Source organism: Aquarana catesbeiana, linkage group LG11 (assembly GCF_042186555.1).
Source record: "Aquarana catesbeiana isolate 2022-GZ linkage group LG11, ASM4218655v1, whole genome shotgun sequence".
Classification (NCBI taxonomy): Eukaryota; Metazoa; Chordata; class Amphibia; order Anura; family Ranidae; genus Aquarana; species Aquarana catesbeiana.
The window spans coordinates 136,222,861-136,243,206 of record NC_133334.1 but is presented as its reverse complement, the minus strand read 5'-3'; the positions used below and the strand labels follow the sequence as shown (position 1 = coordinate 136,243,206).

At 44.9% G+C, this 20,346-nt stretch overlaps 1 protein-coding gene across 4 annotated transcripts in view; it reads left to right on the top strand.

The window, feature by feature from the left end:
• The window catches only part of CYLD (CYLD lysine 63 deubiquitinase), a 199,279-nt gene that overhangs the window by 90,821 nt on the left and 88,112 nt on the right, over positions 1-20,346 (top strand). For all 4 annotated transcript variants that reach the window (XM_073604979.1, XM_073604977.1, XM_073604978.1 and 1 more), the window contains 2 exons: positions 2,272-2,377; positions 17,354-17,452. In XM_073604979.1, the coding sequence (XP_073461080.1) occupies positions 2,272-2,377; positions 17,354-17,452 (205 nt within the window). The remainder of the gene's footprint in view (positions 1-2,271; positions 2,378-17,353; positions 17,453-20,346) is intronic.

Genomic DNA, 20,346 nt, shown 5'->3' with positions numbered 1-20,346 from the left:
TGGCTGATCCACGTATATCTGAATTTCTGTTTTCCTCAGTGAACGAGAAAGAAAATGAGATTTTTTTTTTTTTTTTTTTTTTTTTTTGTGCTCACAGTAAAATCCTTTTCTTGGTGTCCATATGCTCTTGGCACTGCTTACTATAAATGGGTCTTTTTTTGTTTTTTGTTTGCCATGCCTCTTGTAGGCAGCAGTATAACCCAGCCATATCTGAATTCCTGTGTCCCTTTTAACAACTTGTCTATTAAGGTACGCTTCTAAAACGGAATGATAAACAAGTGGTTAAATCAATATCATAAGCTTTAACAGCTGGCAAAGGGCTTTCGAATAAAAGTGATCTGGGCAGTCTAGAGCCCTCAATCACCTTTATGGTGCTCTTCCCAACATCTGTTCCCCAATCCCTCTTGTGACTAATTACGCTGGAAGTGTAATCACATCACTTCCAGGGTCACCGCTGTCATTCTTTGGCTAGCACAGGTTTTAACGTGTGCAAACTTTAATTGCCCCAGTGGCCAAGTGATTAAGGGAGAACTGTGGAAAACAAAAGAAAAAAACATACACACTCACCTATATGGCTACAGCATTGGTGCGATGCTGCAGCTGTCCCTCACTGGCACAAAGCCCAAGAACTGAGCGATCAGATGACCGCTGATAGCTCAGTTGTCGGGTCCACTCTGTCAGTCACCGCTCTCTGCTCTGCCCCTCCAGCGCTCACTGGAGCATCGGGCAGAAGAAAGCTGACCGATGGCTCGGGCTCTCAGTGACTCACTGCTGATCAGGCATCTGAGTGGATCCCAACATTAGACCTTTAGCCCACTGACGGCTGATTCTAGAGCAGCCGGAGATATTCACATCTGTAGTAGCCCGGTAACCTCACCGGCGCATGTGCACAGTGCTCTGATTGGACGGCACTCTCAAGTGCGCTGTCCATTCAGAGCGCTGTGGCGTGCCCGTGATTCCTGTGCATATATATATATATATATTAGCACTAGGGGGACATTTATTTATTTTCTTTTAAACATTTTTACTACTGCTTTAATGGGCTCCAAGATCAGGATTTTATGGTGAGTAGAAAAACCCTATCTGTTTAAAAATTTAAATCATTCATGAATTATAACTATTGAACTCGGAACACAGTTCTGTAAAATGCCTAATAATAATTATTATGAAATCCTAAGATATCTGCACTTGTTTATCAACCATACAGCACTGACATGTGTGCCAAAACGTTCACATATTTGGGATCCGTGTACTCTAAATAAATGACAGAAAATATTTCCGTAAAAATATTTGGACTCGTATTAAACATACGAAAACAAGTGTACATTAAACAAGCTAAAACTACAATTGCAATTTGTTCATATCGCTGTGTGTTTTTAAAAGCATGGTATTTTGTAAATGCAAAACTTTAAGATTGCATCAAGTCATAAAGGATTTGATTTCTCCTGGCCGTGAAAAGGTTACTACATTGGCTTACTCCCAGCACTAAGCGCAGTCTGTAATCTAATGTTTGTTATTTAATTATGTCAATGTCAGTCAGCCAATAGGGAGAGAAAGGGGGCGGGGCCAGGCCACGGCTCCATGTTTGAACGGACACAGGGAGCTGTAGCTCGGCTCTGGAGCCCCCATAGCAAGCTGCTTGCTGTGGAGGCACTCAACAGGAGGGGGCAGGAGCACCGAACAGGGATCCGAGAAGAGGAGGATCTGGCCTGCTCTGTGCAAAACAATTACATAGAGCAGGTAAGTATAACATGTTTATTTTTAATAACAAAATGAGACTTTAGTGTCACTTTAAATTCTCTGTTATGATGTATATTAACAATTGTACTTTTTTCATTTTTAAGAAAATAAAAGTATTTTTTCTTTTTAACAAAGACATTTTTAAAAAAATTATATCAGTTCTTTTGTTGGGCTTTTTGAGCTAGTTATATTAACTAAATAATTATATTATATTATTTTTGAGAAATGTTTAGTTGCCTTAATGTGTCTTTCACTGCTAGAAGTGGAAATTTTACTCTTGAGCTGACTGTGATGTAGGCAATGTGAGGCTAGCTCAAAATAAACCGCTTCAGAATGGAAGTTTGTAATTTAGGTTTTTTCGTGGTGCCCAGCCCTAAATTAGACTACATTCACATTTCTCTATAAAGAGTTACTGTTAGAGGCTAGGTTATTTGATTCTCTCCTTCTACTGCTGGATGCTGCCTTCTCATTCTACTGTAGGATGTTTTTTTGATAAAAAGGTGGAACTGATGTTTGCTTTTGATTTTAAAGGACAATCCTATAGGTAATTGGGACGGAAGATATAATGGAATCCAGCTGTGTAGCTTTGCTAGTGTTGAAAGCACCCTTCTTCTACACATTAATGACATCATTCCAGGTAGGAATTTGGTCTTATTCCTCTCTGTATTGCTTTAGTTTGGTCACTTTATTGCTGTTTTATATACTTAATCCAAAGTGTCAGATGTCTAAAATATATTGTGCGTTACTTTTTACAACTTTGACAGTTATTATTCAACATTTTCATTGCAATTTTGTATTTTCTTTTTTTTATTTTCTTGAGCAAAAAGTTCTGAATTATATAACCAGGTTACGAAAGTCCAAAAAAAGGCCCACACTAGAATAATGTAAAATACAGCATTGGTCTTCATGAAACAAATGCATTTACATATCACTTTGTAAAACCACAAAAACAACAGGAATTTTTGCAATACAAATCATTTCTTTACAGAGCCCACATGTGCATTCAGAACCTCAGATCTGTAGCACAGGTATGATCAAAAATGCTATAGTCACTTATTACAAAAGCTATTTTTAATATTTTTTGACATTGTCAGTACAGGAATAGAAACAGGGACAAACAATGGATTTCAGATTTTTTTTCCCTGATTCTATTTAAAAATTTTGGGAAAAGAATCCAGACTTGATGAAATAAAAACTCAGGCAATAGTATTGGAAGATCCCTTTGTACCACAGAGGTGCAGTGGGTACATTATAAAAAATCCTTTCAGAGGTTTCTAAAAGTGATTGTAAATTTTTTTTTTTTTGAAATAATAAAATAAAAAGAATAAACGTGTTATAGTTATCTGCTCTGTACAATGATTTTTCACAGGGCAGCCCCAAACCTCCTCTTCTGGGGTCCCCTGCTGGCTGTTCGGCCCCGCCCCCTAATCCCTTCACGGGATTTGATTGATAGCAGCCAATGGCTCCAGCTGTCATCTCTGAGCCTGTGAGGAGAGAGAGGGAAAGCAGTGCTGCTACTCTCTGGCACAGAGATTGGGCTCAGGTAAGTGTTCAGGGGGCTGAACATAGAAGGTGAAAAAATATTTAGGCCCCTTTACACGGCTGGGTCCGCCTGTCAGTTTTTTCAGGCCGACCCGATTGGATCCTTCATTATCCTCTATGGAGCTGCGGATGTAAACAGACATGTCTGTTTATACCCGCTGACATCCGATCCGCTAAAAACAGGTGGATGGGGATCCATTCCCCTCCGTTTATCAGATCAGATGGCAGTCAGGTTTAAACAGACAGGCAGTCCATTTAAATCTAACCACCCATAGAGGAGAGCGGGCTGTGTCTGTGTGCGCTCTGCATAAGCGGAGTGGATACAGACCAGCCTGCTCAGTGGGGATCAGCGGACAGATTCCCTGCTAAGCAGGCGGAGTACACCCTGTGTGTAAGGGGCCTCAGGGGCCCGCTCACACTAGAATGCAGTGCGGAAAAGCCACATTCCCGTGTAGCTTCCAGCACCATATTCCAATCACACTGTACTTGTGATCTACTGTGGGGGGTCAGTGCAAAGTTAACACCCCAAACGCAGGTCACAAACGTAGTGCATTTGCTCACACTGGATCGCATAGTACAAAAGTACCATGCAATGTGGTTGCCATGCATTTCAAAAAGTAGTGCCTGCACTTCTTTTGGTGTGGGGCGGTGTGATTTCAGCCCATTTAACATGAATAGGTCTGAAATTGCACTGCACAGAACTGCATGTGAATCACACAGCATTCAGTTGTTCAGTTAAAGCGGAGTTCCACCCAAAAGTGGAACTTCTGCTTTAAGCACTCCTTGCCCCCTTACATGCCACATTTGGCATGTCATTTTTTTTCAGGGGAGTGGGTTCCTAGTTTTGACAGGTACCAAGCTCCAACTTCCGCTCTTGTCGCCTAGGTGACTCCTCCTCTCCCCCTTCCTCCCTGCAATCTTCTAGGACATGTCACAGGTCCCAGAAGATTGCCCGGCCACTGAGCCAGACTCGCGCAGCTTCCCAGCCGGGTGCCCACACTTGCAATGCCAGTGACGCAGAGAGGAGAGGGAGAGGAGTGGGGCTTCGGGCGACAGCATTGGACCGTGGGACAGGTGAGTGTCTGTTTATTAAAAGTCAGCAGCTACACTTTTTGTAGCTGCTGACTTTTAATAAACTTAAAAACGACTGGAACGCCACTTTAAGTAATCTGTTTTTTGTCAGTCACTGTACACACCACAATAACTAGGTATGGAGGAGAAAGCCATATAATAGCTTTCAGGCATACCCAGAAATGAAATATCACACAGCATGCTGATGGGTTTGCACTGTGTCTGCCATTTAGTGGCTCATTTACTCTAAGCAGGACAACAGCAAGGCTGCTTTCACACTGGAGCGGACGGGCATTGATGGGTAAAATGCCACTATTTTTAGCAGCGCTTTACTGTCGTTTGTGTGGAGGTTTTCGGCCACTAGCGGGGCCAAAAAGGCCCACAGCGGCACTTTGCCGGCAGTTCGACAGCGCTGCCCATTCATTGCAATGGGCAGGGGCAGTTTAGGAGTGGTGTATACACCACTCAAAAGATGCTGCTTGCAGGAGTTTTTTTTAACATCCTGCCAGCGCCTCGCCTCAGTGTGAAAACACTCTGGCTTTCCCACTGAGACTGCAGGGGAGGTGTTTTTCAGGCGCTTTACAGGTGCTATTTTTAGCCCAAAAGCGCCTGAAAAATGCCTCAGTGTAAAAGGGGTCTAATACTTTTGTCTTACTCAACTATCACAAAATCTTTTGTCAATTCACATTAAAAATAAATATATATATGAGCGGAAAAAAAAAAACGTTTTTACTGCTTTCTCCAGGTTTTGGACTCCATAATTTGGAGATTTCAAAGCATTTTGGAAGGGAAGAAATCTCCAACCCAGTGTCTGGATCTTGTTGAAGACCAACAGGTTGTGTGTCCAGGTGCACACACTCGTTATAAGCTAGATCTGATTAGAGCTCAGGGCAGTTGTTGCCATTCAGAGACACAGCCGTTGTGTGCTCCAGCCAGGAGGGGGGTAACCTTCTCAAGAGAGGAGACCTTTTGTTGAGGGGACTTTTTGGTCACAGGACTGGGAAAGTCAGGACAGCTATGCAGGTCCGGAGAAACTGGGAAAGCTGAGGAGACTTGCAAGTCCAGGGGGTCTGAAGGGAGTCAAAGTTCCAGAGAAGTTTGTGAGAGATCAGGGTGCTGGGAAACCCTAACTGGAGGTTAGGAGTGGGCCAGTACAGTGAGGTGTTGTGACAAAAAGGCTAATTGACCCTGAAGGACATGTGATCTGAGGGACCAGTGCTAATAGCAGCAGTGCTGCTGAAGTGTAACCAGGTGGACTAGCATTCCTCATTGTGTGTGGTTGCTGGAGAAGAACCCCTGAGTGGGCAAACTTAATGAACTAAACTTTGTGTTTTCAATAAAGGTGGCCTGCCGAGCCCTTAACTATTGTTCCTGTCTGACGTGTACACACTTAAAAACGCTCTTCACCTCTGAGTCTAATCACCCCCATATCAATATATATCAATATAAAAAAATATATATATATTATATATATATATATATATATATATATATATATATATATATATATATACACACACACATGCATTATCTCACAAAAGTGGCTATACCCCTCACATTTTTGTAAATATTTTATTATATCTTTTCATGTGACAACACTGAAGAAATGACACTTTGCTACAAGTAGTGAGTGTACAGCTTGTATAACAGTGTAAATTTGCTGTCCCCTCAAAATAACTCAACATACAGCCATTAATGTCTAAACCACTGGCATCAAAAGTAAATATAAACATAAGTGAAATTGTCCAAATTGGGCCCAAATTGTCAATATTTTGTATGGCTACCATTATTTTCCAGCACTGCCTTAAAGCGTTTGTGCTGTGTCATTTGGCCCCCTGTAACACCTAAAAAACCTGGGTGATCCTTCCAGTTTCTGCCCTTCCCTATGTCTTACCTATTCTAATAACATTTAATAACTATTGGGCAGGTAATTACTAGACAGTGATAAAGCAGCTTAAGCCGGCCGTTGATGGTTCCATGGCTGCTGAGCTCTGACACCGTTGTCAGTTTACATGCCTCCGTCATCCGCAGGCTGCTGTCTTGTGTCTGTGTCCTATGTATATATGTGTGTGTATATAATTATAACAATCTCAATCTGTGTAAGAAGTAAATAGTAGCAGTTACCACTTTTGAGGAGATACCCGGTTTATCACTTGCTTTCAAGAAGCTGTGTTTTATTTCAGTGGAGCTCTCCATATGGAATCATTTGTTTTAAGTAATAAAACTAAGCGGGTGATAGAAGAAATGGGCTGAAATGTAGAGAACTGGCCCTATAGAAAATAAAGGCAAGTCCAATTCAGTAATTTCTATAGACTGCAGCCAAGCTGAAGTTGATGGAGGTAATTATATTCAGCTTGACTCTGTAGTCTGCTTCTAATAACATTTAATAACTATTGAGCACATCATTACTGGACAGTGATAAAGCAGCTTAAGCCGGCCGTAGATGGTTCCCATCCTGGGGTGGTTCAGCAGGAACTGTCTGAGATTCGAGTCATGCATGGGCAGGCTGAATGTACCCAAGTTGATCAGATGATCAAATTGAGCACAAGCCTGCCAGATTTTACATGCGATTATCGCCAGTGGCTGTTATAACTGCTAGCAATAATTGCTGTGTTCTCTTGGTGGGGACGGCTTACCCCACCTCACCTGGAGAACACCATGGCTCAGCTGGAGAGATTTCCCTGTTAACATTGTCTGTGGTTGCATGAAAGAAATATGCTCCGTCTTTGGTCGGCCTTACCCCCAAAGTAGATAACGCTACCCCCTTTTTCTATCTCTCCAACCCCCCAATATGAGTGAGGAAACTGCTATTTCTTTCTCGAACATCACGGGACACAGAGCCACAGTAATTACTGATGGGTTATATAGGTATCACTGGTGATTGGACACTGGCACACCCTATCAGGAAGTTCAACCCCCTATATAATCCCTCCCCCTTGCAGGGATACCTCAGTTTTTACGCCAGTGTCTTAGGTGATGGACGTGTAAAGATGTCCTGTGCTGAGCTCCAAAGGGAATATCCTAAGATCCTATACTGGGGCAAGCCAGGCGAACCGGATCCATTCAAAGTGTCTTTTTATGGCCGAATTGAATGGTACCCGGGCCTCGTGTCTGAAGAAACGAGGTTTTACCCGTAATGCTTCTCTTTTTAGAGAGCTGGACCCCGCAGATCAGAAAATGGCTTTAAACTTCCTAATTTCTGGCGAGGTGCTTTACGGTCCCAGAACTGTTGGATCCCCCTACTGATGGGGGCCCCAGTCTCTGACATTTTTTTCAAACGGAGCCCACCGTGAGAGGTGAAGATTGGGTCTGTGTAAACAGCACCCTGCGGCTGGATAAGGTAAGAGGAGATTCCACAGAATTTTTGAGTTCTAGTGGCTTTTCTCCTTTAAGGTAAATGCATGCTATGCCTATTGTGACCACCGGGGGCTGCCAAGAGCACAAACCTGCACATGCTGACTCTGTCTCAGGTGTTGTAATCGCTGATTATGTCCCAGCGTCTCAAGCAGGCTGCAAACAGGTAAGGAGGAAGGGGGGATTTCTCATGTTTGAATGTTCCCCCCAGGCTAGAGAGGGGCCACAGGGGTCTAGAAAGTGGTTATACCACCTGGGCTCTGCGGCCTAATGGCCACCATCTCTGAAGATAGCCATTCAGGCAGATCTTGTTACCAGCCTCACTCCCCCCCCCCCCCCCCCCATCCCCAGCCTTTCTCCAGAAGCATGACAGGAGAGTCGGCAGTGCGGGAAGCGCTCGTTTTTTTTTTTTTCAAAAGGGGGGGGGGGGGCAGTAGAGGAGGGGGCGGGACGTCAACACAGAGTGCTTAGACTCCCACTCAGGCCAGCTGCAGGCTATTAAAGGCACTCTGTACAGGTGCACTCAGCCTTCTGAGAGACACAGAGCTGACGGTCGCATGTAAGGTGGGACACAGGCATTCTCCTAGGCAGCATTTACTGAAGTAACACCAGACTGAGCATTGGGTAGCAAGGCTTTTAGCCAGACTACATCGCTCAGCGGGCAGTGTTCATTTGTATACCTCACACCTTGTTGCTTTGCACTATGGGTAGAAGAGGTTCAAGCACCCCAGGAACCAGAGACACTAGGGGATCTCGTTCAGGTTCTGAGGGCCCCCTGTCGGCAGCATCCTCCCCCCCTAAAGATGGGCCAGGGACGGCTAGCCGGGGAGAGCCATCGGGGTCAGGGGCTACACCTGCCTCTGGCACTTCAGCCCCTGTATATATTACACAAGAGGTTTTTTCCTCAACCATTAATGGTCTAGAGGAAAGATTAATGGCCGTGATTACGTCTTCACTCAGTGGAAGAAAACGCACTAGGCTTTCCTCTGTTCCCCAAGACCCTCAGACAGAGGAGCTCTGGGATAAAGGAGATGAATCCCTTTCAGAGGATCGGGATGGGACGGATGATTCCTCTTCGGGGGAATCAGGTGGAGAGGGACCCTCTGCGACTTCCCAAGAGGAGAAATTCTTAGTGCAGATCCTCACTGGATTGGTCCGCTCCACATTTAAGTTGCCCATACCTGAAACTGCTAAGGAATCCTCTTCTGCTTTGGGGTCACTGAAACCTTTCCAAGCAGCACATGCTTTTCCTGTTCATACTTTACTTGAAAAGCTCATTTATTCTGAGTGGGATCACCCAGACAAACATTTTTTTCCGCCGAGAAAGTTTTCAACACTTTATCCGATGGAAGAAAAGTTTATTAAAATGTGGGGAATACCGGCTATTGATGCCGCCATTTCCTCCATAAATAATAGCCTGACTTGTCCTGTAGACAATGTTCAGATGCTCAGGGATCCTGTAGATAAGAGGATGGAATCCCTATTGAAGGATGTTTTCTCCTTAGCAGGATCAGTGGCCCCACCTGCAGTAGCAGCGATTGGAGTCTGTCAATACTTAAGAGACCATGTTAAGCAGGTCATCAAAGTATTACCTGAACAGCAGGCCCAGGGGTTTGCTAACCTTCCAGCGGCCTTATGCTTTGTGATTGACGCCATTAGAGATTCTATCGTGCAAACCTCCCGTCTTTCACTGGGGTTGGTGCATATACGTAGAATCCTATGGTTGAAAAATTGGTCAGCCGAAGCACCATGTAAGAAGCTACTGGCTGGGTTTCCATTTCGTGGTGCAAGGTTGTTTGCAGAGGACTTGGATAACTATATCAAGAGAATCTCTTGTGGGAAAAGCACTCTCTTACCTGTCAAGAAGAAGAGTAAGCGTCCCTCTTTCAAACGGACTCTTTCCCCAGCGCCAGGGGCTTCAGCCTCCAGGCAGTCTCGACGGCCGCCTCCATCGGGGTCCAGAGACAAGAGTCAACCCCAGGGACAAAAGAAGTCCTGGGGAAAGAAGCCTACTAGGCAAAACACTAAGACCTCTGCATGAGGGGGCGCCCCCGCTCACTCGAGTGGGGGGAAGACTGCGACAGTTCTCAGAGCTCTGGCACGAGGACTTTCAGGACAGATGGGTAGTCTCCACGGTAACCTTAGGGTACAAGCTGGAGTTTCAGGAATTCCCTTCTCCTCGGTTCCTCAGATCAAATGTTCCCAGAGACCCAGAGAAGAAGCAGTCGCTCCTTCTAGCGTTAGAGCGACTTTTGTCGCAGGAGGTCATTATGATAGTTCCCGCAAAGGACCAGGGATTGGGCTTCTATTCCAGCCTTTTTACGGTCCAAAAGCCAAATGGGGATGTCAGGCCCATTTTGGACTTAAGGGATCTGAACCGATTCCTAAGGATTCAATCCTTCCGCATGGAATCAATTCGAACAGTAGTTCCCACCCTGCAGGGAGGAGAATTTCTGGCATCAATAGACATCAGAGATGCATATCTGCATGTGCCCATTTTTCCTGCTCATCAGAAGTTTTTGCGCTTCGAGGTAGGAGGGCGCCATTTCCAGTTTGTGGCTCTGCCTTTCGGGATAGCCACTGCACCTCGAGTGTTCACAAAGATCTTGGCTCCTCCTCTGGCCAGATTAAGGGCTCAGGGTATAGCTGTCATAGCATACCTAGACGACCTGCTCTTGATAGACCGGTCGGTAGCCTCTTTGAATGGAAACTTGAGGACCACGGTCAGGTATCTAGAACACCTGGGTTGGATCCTCAACTTAGAAAAGTCTTTCCTAAAACCAGTAAGAAGACTGGAGTATTTAGGTCTGATTATAGATACAAGCCAGGAGAAAATATTTCTACCCCAGGCAAAGATCACTGCTTTGAGAGAGCTGATTCTGACAGTAAGGACCAAGAAGGGTCCCTCAGTCCGCCTTTGTATGAGGCTACTAGGGAAGATGGTGTCTTCATTCGAAGCAGTTCCCTATGCTCAGTTTCACTCAAGAATGCTGCAACACAGTATTCTGTCGACCTGGAACAAGAAGGTTCAGGCATTAGACTTTCCGATGCACCTGTCGCATGCGGTGCGTCAGAGCCTCAATTGGTGGCTCATACCCGAAAACCTGCAGAAGGGGAAATCCTTTCTACCGGTTACCTGGATGGTGGTAACAACAGATGCCAGTCTGTGTCAGGTTGGGGAGCAGTTCTGGAACAGGCTGCGGTCCAAGGGGTATGGTCCAAGACAGAGAGGACCTTACCCATCAACATTCTGGAGATCCGGGCGATACATCTAGCTCTAAAGGCCTGGACTATCAGGCTACAGGGTTGTCCGGTCAGGATCCAGTCCGACAATGCCACAGCAGTGGCTTATGTCAATCATCAGGGAGGCACCCGGAGCCGAGCTGCTCAAAAAGAGATGAACCAGATCTTAGTCTGGGCAGAGATGCATGTGCCATGCATATCGGCAGTTTTCATCCCGGGAATAGAGAATTGGCAGGCGGACTATCTAAGTCGCCAGCAGTTACTTCCAGGGGAATGGTATCTGCATCCCGACGTCTTTTGGGCCATATGCCAAAGATGGGGGGTTCCAGATGTAGATCTCTTTGCATCCCGATTCAACAAAAAGATAGACAGATTTGTGGCAAGGACAAAAGATCCTCTTGCATGCGGGACGGATGCGTTGGTGATTCCGTGGCATCGGTTCTCACTGATTTACGCATTTCCCCCTATTCTGCTACTACCACGACTCCTTCGCAGGATCAGGCAGGAAAGGAAGTCGGTACTTCTGGTGGCCCCCGCTTGGCCCAGAAGGACTTGGTATGCAGAAATAGTAAGGATGACGGTAGGTTCCCCGTGGACACTACCGGAATGCCCAGACCTGTTATCTCAAGGTCCAGTGTTCCATCCTGCCTTACAAACGCTAAATTTGACGGTTTGGCTATTGAGACCCACGTTCTGTAGAGTCGTGGGCTCTCAGGTCCTGTCATATCTACCTTGATTAATGCAAGGAAGCCAGCTTCCAGGATGATTTATCATAGAGTCTGGAAGGCTTATATAACCTGGTGTGAATCCAGAGGTTGGCATCCCAGGAAATATGTCATAGGTAGAATCCTTGATTTTCTACAGATGGGATTAGAGATGAAGCTGGCCTTGAGTACCATCAAGGGCCAGGTCTCTGCTTTATCAGTATTATTTCAGCGGCCACTTGCTTCGCATTCTTTGGTCCGAAACTTTATGCAGGGGGTGATGCGTCTTAATCCTCCGGTTAAAGCGCCCCTAAACCCCTGGGACTTGAATTTGGTCCTGGCTGTGTTACAGAAACGGCCTTTTGAACCAATAAGTCAGATTCCTTTGGTCTTGTTGACAAGGAAATTAATTTTTCTGGTGGCCATCTCTTCTGCTAGAAGAGTATTAGAATTAGCAGCTCTTTCCTGTAGGGAGCCTTATTTGATTATACACAAGGATAGAGTGGTACTACGCCCTCATCCTAGTTTTTTACCGAAGGTGGTTTCTGATTTTCATTTAAACCAAGACATTGTTCTACCTTCCTTTTTTCCAGATCCCTGTTCTCCGGAAGAGAGATCTCTACATTCGTTGGATGTAGTAAGAGCAGTTAAGACCTATCTAGGGGCAACTACTCAGATCCGCAAGACGGATGTTTTGTTTGTGCTGCCAGAGGGTCCCAATAGAGGACAGGCAGCGTCAAAAGCTACCATTTCTAAATGGATTCGACAGTTGATCATTCAAGCTTACGGTTTGAAACAGAAGATTCCTCCGTTTCAGATCAGGGCACATTCCACAAGGGCTATTGGTGCTTCTTGGGCAGTGCATTACCGGGCCTCTATGGCTCAAATCTGCAAGGCCGCAACCTGGTCTTCAGTTCATACATTCACCAGATTCTATCAGGTGGATGTGAGAAGGCATGAGGATATCGCCTTTGGGCGTAGTGTGCTGCAGGCAGCGGTACAGGGTCCTCAGGTCTGATTGCACCCTACTTGGTCGTGGTTCCCCCCCCCTCAGGTAGCATTGCTCTGGGATATCCCATCAGTAATTACTGTGGCTCTGTGTCCCGTGATGTTCGAGAAAGAAAATAGGATTTTTTTAAAACAGCTTACCTGTAAAATCCTTTTCTTTCGAAGGACATCACGGGACACAGAGGTCCCGCCCCTCTTCTAATACACTATATTGCTTGGCTACAAAACTGAGGTATCCCTGCAAGGGGGAGGGATTATATAGGGGGTTGAACTTCCTGATAGGGTGTGCCAGTGTCCAATCACCAGTGATACCTATATAACCCATCAGTAATTACTGTGGCTCTGTGTCCCGTGATGTCCTTCGAAAGAAAAGGATTTTACAGGTAAGCTGTTTTAAAAAATCCTATTTTTCTCTTAGGCTGGCCATACATTGGACAATTTTCTTGTTCAATTTCTTTTAGATTTACTGTACCTTCAACTATTTGGTGCACAGCCCTGCCTGATTGCATACAAATTGAAAGTGTTTAGGTATGACCTCCTACTATATAGTTTTGATAAATCTAAAGGAAAATTGTACAAGAAAATTGTATAATGTATGGCCAGCCTTAGTGTTACCGCTGTTTCATTAAAGCGGATTTCCAGCGAAAAAAAAAAAATAATTAAAAGTCACCAGCTACAAATACTGCAGCTGCTGACTTTAAAGATAAGGACACTTACCTGTCCCAGGGCGCCCACGATGTCCTCACCTGAAGCCTACTCCGGGTGGAGGCACCGCCATCTTCAGTAAGGGAATCAGGAAGTGAAGCCTTGCGGCTTCACAGCCTGGTTCCCTGCTGCACATGCGCGAGCCGCGCTGTGCGTCCTGACTGGTCCCTGCTGTCTACTGGGACCTATGTGTCTCCCAGAAGACAGCGGGGGGGACGAAGGAGGGGCTGGACATGGCTTGATCGCCGCAGATTGCCGGAAGTGGGAGCAAATACCTGTATTATGCCGCGTACACACGGTCGGATTTTCTGACGGGAAATGTTCGATGGGAGCATGTTGTCGGAAATTCCAACCGTGTGTAGGCTCCATCGGACATTTTCCGTAGGAATTTCCGACAAGATTTGTGTGACTGTATGTATGCAAGACAAGTTTGAGCCAACATCTGTCGGAAAAAAAACATGGATTTTGTTGTCGGAAAGTGCGATTGTGTGTTTGCGGCATTACACAGGTATCTGCTCCCTCCTGAAAGGTCCCAAATGTGACACCGGAGGGGGGGAGGAACCGGATGAGCGGAAGTTCCAGTTTTGGGTGGAACTCTGCTTTAATATACTAGAATGAGGGCTTAAGAATTTCCCAGCTTATTGCCCAAGACGGTTTCTCATAATACTGTAATTGATGAGGGACACAAGAGTTCATATATAACTACACTTGATCCCGTAAATGTATAAACTTACTGCCACACAAAGAGGATAACATTTTGAAATGTAAAATTGATTCTTTATTACTCCATCATCATGTACAAAAAACAATAGAGATTGAAATACAAAATAGGTAATGGTATTGCTTTATTAGAGCCCTTTCACACTGGGGCGGGCGTCGGCGGTAAAGCGCCGCTATTGCGTTGGTATGCGGCCGCTAGCGGGGCAGTTTTACCCCCCTGCTAGCGGCCGAGAAAGGTTTAAAACCACCGCAAAGCGCCTCTGCAGAGGCGCTTTGCCGGCGATATAGCCGCGCCGTCCCATTGATTTCAATGGGCAGGAGCGGTAAAGGAGCGGTATACACTCCACTCCTTCACTGCTCCAAAGATGCTGCTGGCAGGACTTTTTTTACTGTCCTGCCAGCGCATCGCTCCAGTGTGAAAGCCCTCGGGGCTTTCACACTGGAATTAAAGCAGCAGCTGGTTCGGGTCGGTTTGCAGGCGCTATTATTGTGCAGTGCTCCCCAGGTCCCGAGCTGTGGCCCACCCCCAGGTTTAACCCTGTGTCTGGAGACTCATTTTGTGAGTAGGGTATGCAGGTCGAGTATAGGGAGCTACTTTGTTGCTAGAACCTCTGGGTGTCATCTATAGTTCACCTTTAAGAAAAAAATTATAAATGCATATATTTTTGACAGAGAACAGTGTGCATTTATTATTTTTTCAGGAGCCTGCAAAGCATTGCACCCTGATCAGTGGATTGCGGGTGAAATGCCTGGCTTCTGCAGCCACTTTCTCCAGCTCCCTGCCCGTACCAAGGTGCAGGCTTTCAGGTAGAAAGCAGGAGGAAGTGTCAGTGGACTGCAAGTCTGTCTGCCAGTGAATGACGCAGGTGTGCGGGCAGAACCTCACCCGTTTTAAATATGACAGCAGCTGTGAGAATTAAAACCCCAGCACATTGTCATGGGGATGGGGAAATGGGAACTGGGTGCTTAGGAACATGTTACTCCCTAAAAACTGGTATAACATATTTCTAAAGATGAACTTCACCTTATCCAGTTCCCGTTGGTTTATTGCGCAATACCTTTCCAGCCATTCAGTGATGATGAAACACCTTGCTATTGCTGCTTCTGCCTGCCATTGACACGTGGATCTATCCTAGGTTTGTCTCCGCTACTCTCCTTCCACTGTCTGACCCTCTCCTGCTGCTAGCAGCCAGGTTCATGATTGTACAAGGCCTATACTTGTATCTTGAGCTTTGTTGCCCCCACCTTGCAAAACAACATGTCATATTCTAGATATATGGGAAACCGTTCCACTGCCCTGGTGCCTCCAGCATACATTCCACTAACAGTTTTGGAATCTTTTCCTCTGATTGAGTCTATGCCATCTTTGGAGCCTTCACTGGCTCTATCGGGCATGGCCCACTCCTTTGCTCTTATCCAGGGAGAATTTCACCACGCAGGATTTTTGGCCCAAAAATGACATTTAGTTTCTGCTTCTAGGCCACAACTTTTTCCCTCAAGAAAATTCCCTGTCCCTGGTACACATAAGTTCCTTGATGGTATTGGGTACTTCTCAGCATACTCCCTCTCCAGAGGATGCCACTGATCCAAAACGGTAATTAGGACCAGCTCTGACTGTTGCCCACCCAAATAAGGACCTGGAGTTTCATTGTTACCCATACAGGTTGAAGATCTAGTTCCTGGGCAGTCTCCTGTGTCTGTCTCACTAGACCAGGTAGTCTTTGGCATGATTCATGTCCCCGTTCATGCTAAACTAGATCTGGAGGATCAGAAACTTTCTTAGACTTGTAGTTTGAGGCCAGGGACAGGCAGGGCACCTCTTGTATGCCAGAAAATTCCTCATTTGGTTTCAGATTCAGAGCTGGCCCTTCAGGCAGCTCCTGAGCTGCATGCAGTCACTAGTTCTTTACTCTGGGCTTGTTAGCGGTTGTTCTTGTGTTGCCCAGCTTTCAGTTGGGCCTCTATTGCACATCTTGACTGTATATGAACTCTTGTTTCCCTCAGTGGGTAAAAATTAAAATAGCATTTTTGTACTCATTGTAAAATCATTTTCTTGGACTTCATTTAGGTCCTACTCCTCAATGTTTAATTTCATGCTGTTGGTACAGCAGGGATTATCCAGGGCTGGCCTACAATTTTTTTTTTTTTCCAGTATCGAATCATCCTGTAGGTGACTGTGAAATGTGTGAGCAGTAAAATAGCCTTTTCCTTGGGCCCAGTTTTTTTAACTCCTTTTTTCTGCTATAGGATGGGCGGGCGGGGGTTACATTATCCTGACTGGGCGTCATATGGCGTCCAGCAGCATAGGCTTCAGCATAGACGTGCAGCGTGGTGATCATTGGTGCAGTGTGTCGCTCTGACACACTGCATCTCCGATCTTGGTAAAGAGCCTATGATGTAGTGTCCAATCACAGCTGATCACATCCTAACCAGAAAGTGCCGGTTATTGGCTTTCCTCTGTTAGTGCTTGACAGGACACGAGTAGAGGAGAGCTCTCCTGATGGGGGGGTCTGCGCTGACAATTAATGCATTGATTATCAGTGCAGGCCCTTCAGGGATGCCCACCAGTGATGCCTTGCAGTGCCCACTTGTGATGCCAATCAGTGCCCACCAGGTATGCAGATCAGTGCCCATCAGGCATGCCAATCAGTGCCCACCAGTAATGCTTGTCAGTGCCTCCTCATCAGTGCTGCCTATCAGTGCAGCATATAAGTGCCTCCTTATCAGTGCCACCTCATCAGTACCCATCAGTGAAGGAGAAAATGTGTTTATTTACAAAATTTTATAACAGAAACATAAGAATTTTTTTTTTCAAAATTCTCAGTCTTTTGTAATTTTGTAGCACAAAAAAAATAAAATAAAACCCAGTGGTGATCAAATACCACCAAAAGAAAGTTCTATTTGTATGAACAAAATGATAAAAATTTCTAAAGCTGAAAATTGGCCTGGCCAGGAAAGAGGTAAAAGTGCCATGTATTGAAGTGGTTAAATTGGCCTTTTATAAAGCACAGTGGTGTTTTACTAATGTGCAATGTGCTCTACTTGCTTCGGGTAACTATACTTTTTTGAATTGATGGCTCCATTATATTAGCCAATGTTGCATAGAGTCCTGGTGCAAAGCAGCATCAAGCTATACTGATGTCATCATTTCAGCTGTAAAATGTAACTAGGTTGTTGTGGTTAAATAAGGCTCGAAAAGTTTAGGCACATTGGCTACCTGGCTCTTTGATTGTGTCCAATCCTGAAAATATCTCTCTTTATTGCAGAATCTGTAACCCAAGAAAGGAGGCCTTTAAAACTTGCCTTTACTTCAAGATGTGGAAGTGAAAAGAGCTTATCCAATCATAGCAAACCAAAGGTTACAGGTATCTGGAGTGTATCCTTACTAAACTATATTATGGTGTGTACCTGTATATATTATGCGTTTGCTTTTCATCTCTGTGAAGATGTGTTTTGCATTCATTCAGATGACTTGAGGTTCATTTTGCTGTGCTATGCTTCAGCAGCTGTAACCTTTCATTTAGAGTTAGTATATTGCTCAATCATTGCAGCACTCTTAGGGCCTCGTTCATAGTTACATAGTTACATAGTTAATCAGGTTGAAAAAGACACAAGTCCATCTAGTTTAACACAATAAAAAATACAATCCCATATACACAATCCTATACCCACAGTTGATCCAGAGGAAGGCAAAAAACCCCAGCAAAGCATGATCGAATTTGCTTTCATTCAAATGCCACAACTCCCAAACTTTATTGTGTCTTCTGCATCTGCATCTGCATCTATGTGTCATAAAGGTGTGCAGTGAGCATTTCCATTAGCTCCACATCTTTAATTCTGGCGTATAGGACTATTTGGGACTGGGGTGCTCTCTGTTTCCAGTTAAACAGGATTAGGCATCTAGCTGCTGTGAGGTTGTCTCTCAACAATTTCTTACTTGATTTTTAAAATGCAGGATTTTACTGTGCAGGCAGCTGGCAGTGGAAAGTCTGGGAAGGGATGGTATGACTCTCATTTAAGTGCATTGCACTGTATCCTTTTTTTTTTTTCTTGTAACTTTATTGAAATGTCAAAATGACATTGCATTCATTTCTATGAACCGCAGATGCTTAGAAATGGACAGTACACGGAGTCTTAAGGCGAGCTCTGGTCTGTTGCTGAAAAATGCTTATCCAGGGGCTCCTTTTCAGGGTGAACAGTCTGATCCCATGCAGGAAAACACCAGCCACAGCACATAGTTTTAACAAGCCCTAAATCAAGTCTGCAGACTGAGCATCTAGTAGACACCCCAAGCACCTTCTCCCTTTGTTCTGTAAATTAATGTATGTTTTATATTCCAAAAAAGTTGGGATGCTATGTAAAATCTATAGAAAACAGAATGCAATGATTTGCAAATCTCAGAAACCCATATTTTATTCACAATAGAAAACATATCATGCGATCATATATCACGTGCAAGCAAAAATGCAGTTTTTTCATTTTCCTTCTTTGCGAACTGAACCTTTACCTCATTTACCAAGCTCTGGAGCAACTGCAGTTGCAGGGTGAAAATGCACTTTGCAAAGTGCACAGTCTATTTGCCTTTGGTAAATCAACCCCTGTTTCAGAAATAAAGATGGGCAGAGGTTCACCAATCTGTGAAAAGCTGCATCTAAAAATTGCTGGACAATTTCAGAGTAAGGCCTGTGGCACACTGGATGTTTTGCAAACTCTCCTAGACTCCTTTTGGCAGAAGAGCTTTGGCAGAAAAAAATGCTTGTAAATTTTTGTAACCTGTTTAGGCACGTCAAGCGCTTGGGTGTTCATTAATTTCATTGGCTAGAATAATAATTTATTCTGGCCATTAAAATGAATTAAGGCTTAGGCGCGTTTAAACGTGTTTACAAGAATTTAGGCATGATAAGCGTTTTTTCTGCCAAAACTGCGGCTCCTGGACACACTGGCTGTGTTTTCTTTTTTTTCTGCCTCTAAACGAATCTGGCTTTAAACTCCTGTAAGTGCTTACGTGTGCATGGACACATTGGGGTTGATTTACTAAAGGCCAATAGACTGTGCACTTTGGAAAGTGCAATTGCACTCTGCAAGTGCAGCTGCTCCAGAGCTTAGTAAATAAGGTAAAGCTTCACTTTGCAAAGAATACCCAATCACATGCAAGGAGAATAAAAAAAAACAGCGTTTTTGCTTGCACATGATTGGTTGATGAAAGTCAGCAGAGCTTCTGCTCATTTACTAAGCTCTGGAGCAACTGCTCTTGCAGTGTGCAACTGCACTTTCCAAAGCCTTTTTGCCTTTAGTAAATCAACCCCATAGGCTAACATGCAGGGACATTTAGAGGCAGAGGGCACAACATTATCAAAGGATTGCAAGAACCTGGAGAAATCTCTGTGCGCTAGGGACAGGGCCAAAATGCAATATTGGATGCTCATGATCTTCAGGCCCTCAGGCTCTGTTCACACTGAAACCGGCTGCGGATCTCACAGGAACGCTGTGCGTCCCCGTTCTCCGGTTCAGGGATGAATCAGGGCCGAATCTTTGCCTGAATTCGGCCCTGAAATGGAGCTAAAGACACACAGCGTTTCTGTGCAGTGTGCTTCGCAGCCGCCCCGGAGATATGTGAACCGGCTCCATAGAGAGCTGGTCACATTCTCCTGCTATGCGAATTGAATGCGGAGAAACTCACATCCAATTCATATAGGTGTGAACCCAGCCTCAGACAGCACTGCATAAAAAACAGGCATAATTCCATGATGAACATCCTGCATGGGCTTAGAAATACTTCCAAAAATCACTGCCTGTGAGCACAGTTCACCATGCCATCCAAAACGCAAGTTAAATTGGATGTAAACCTGATTCATGAAATTTGAGCTGGACACAAATATCTATAGTGTTGTTTTCTTATCTCTCTCCAAAGCACTGTGGCTTTCATCCTGCTCCATAGCTCTGTTATCAGCCTGATAACTTCTGACAAGTTCTCCCACATAGGAGATAAAAGCAGCCTGGAATTTGTGTGTGGGAGGTTGCTATTATTAGATTAGCAGACAGCTTGTCTTCTCACAGCAGAGCTCTGCACATTCCTTCCTTCCTTTGCCAATGTGGAGTGCTGAACAGGAAGAGATGTGCAGAGCTGAGTGGTGCGCTACATACAGACTGCAGGGTTGAAAGGTGCGCTATGTATCGAGTGCAGGGTTGAGGGGTGCGCTATGTTCCGTGTGCAGGGTTGAGAGGTGTGCTATGTACAGAGTATTAGCATCAATATTTA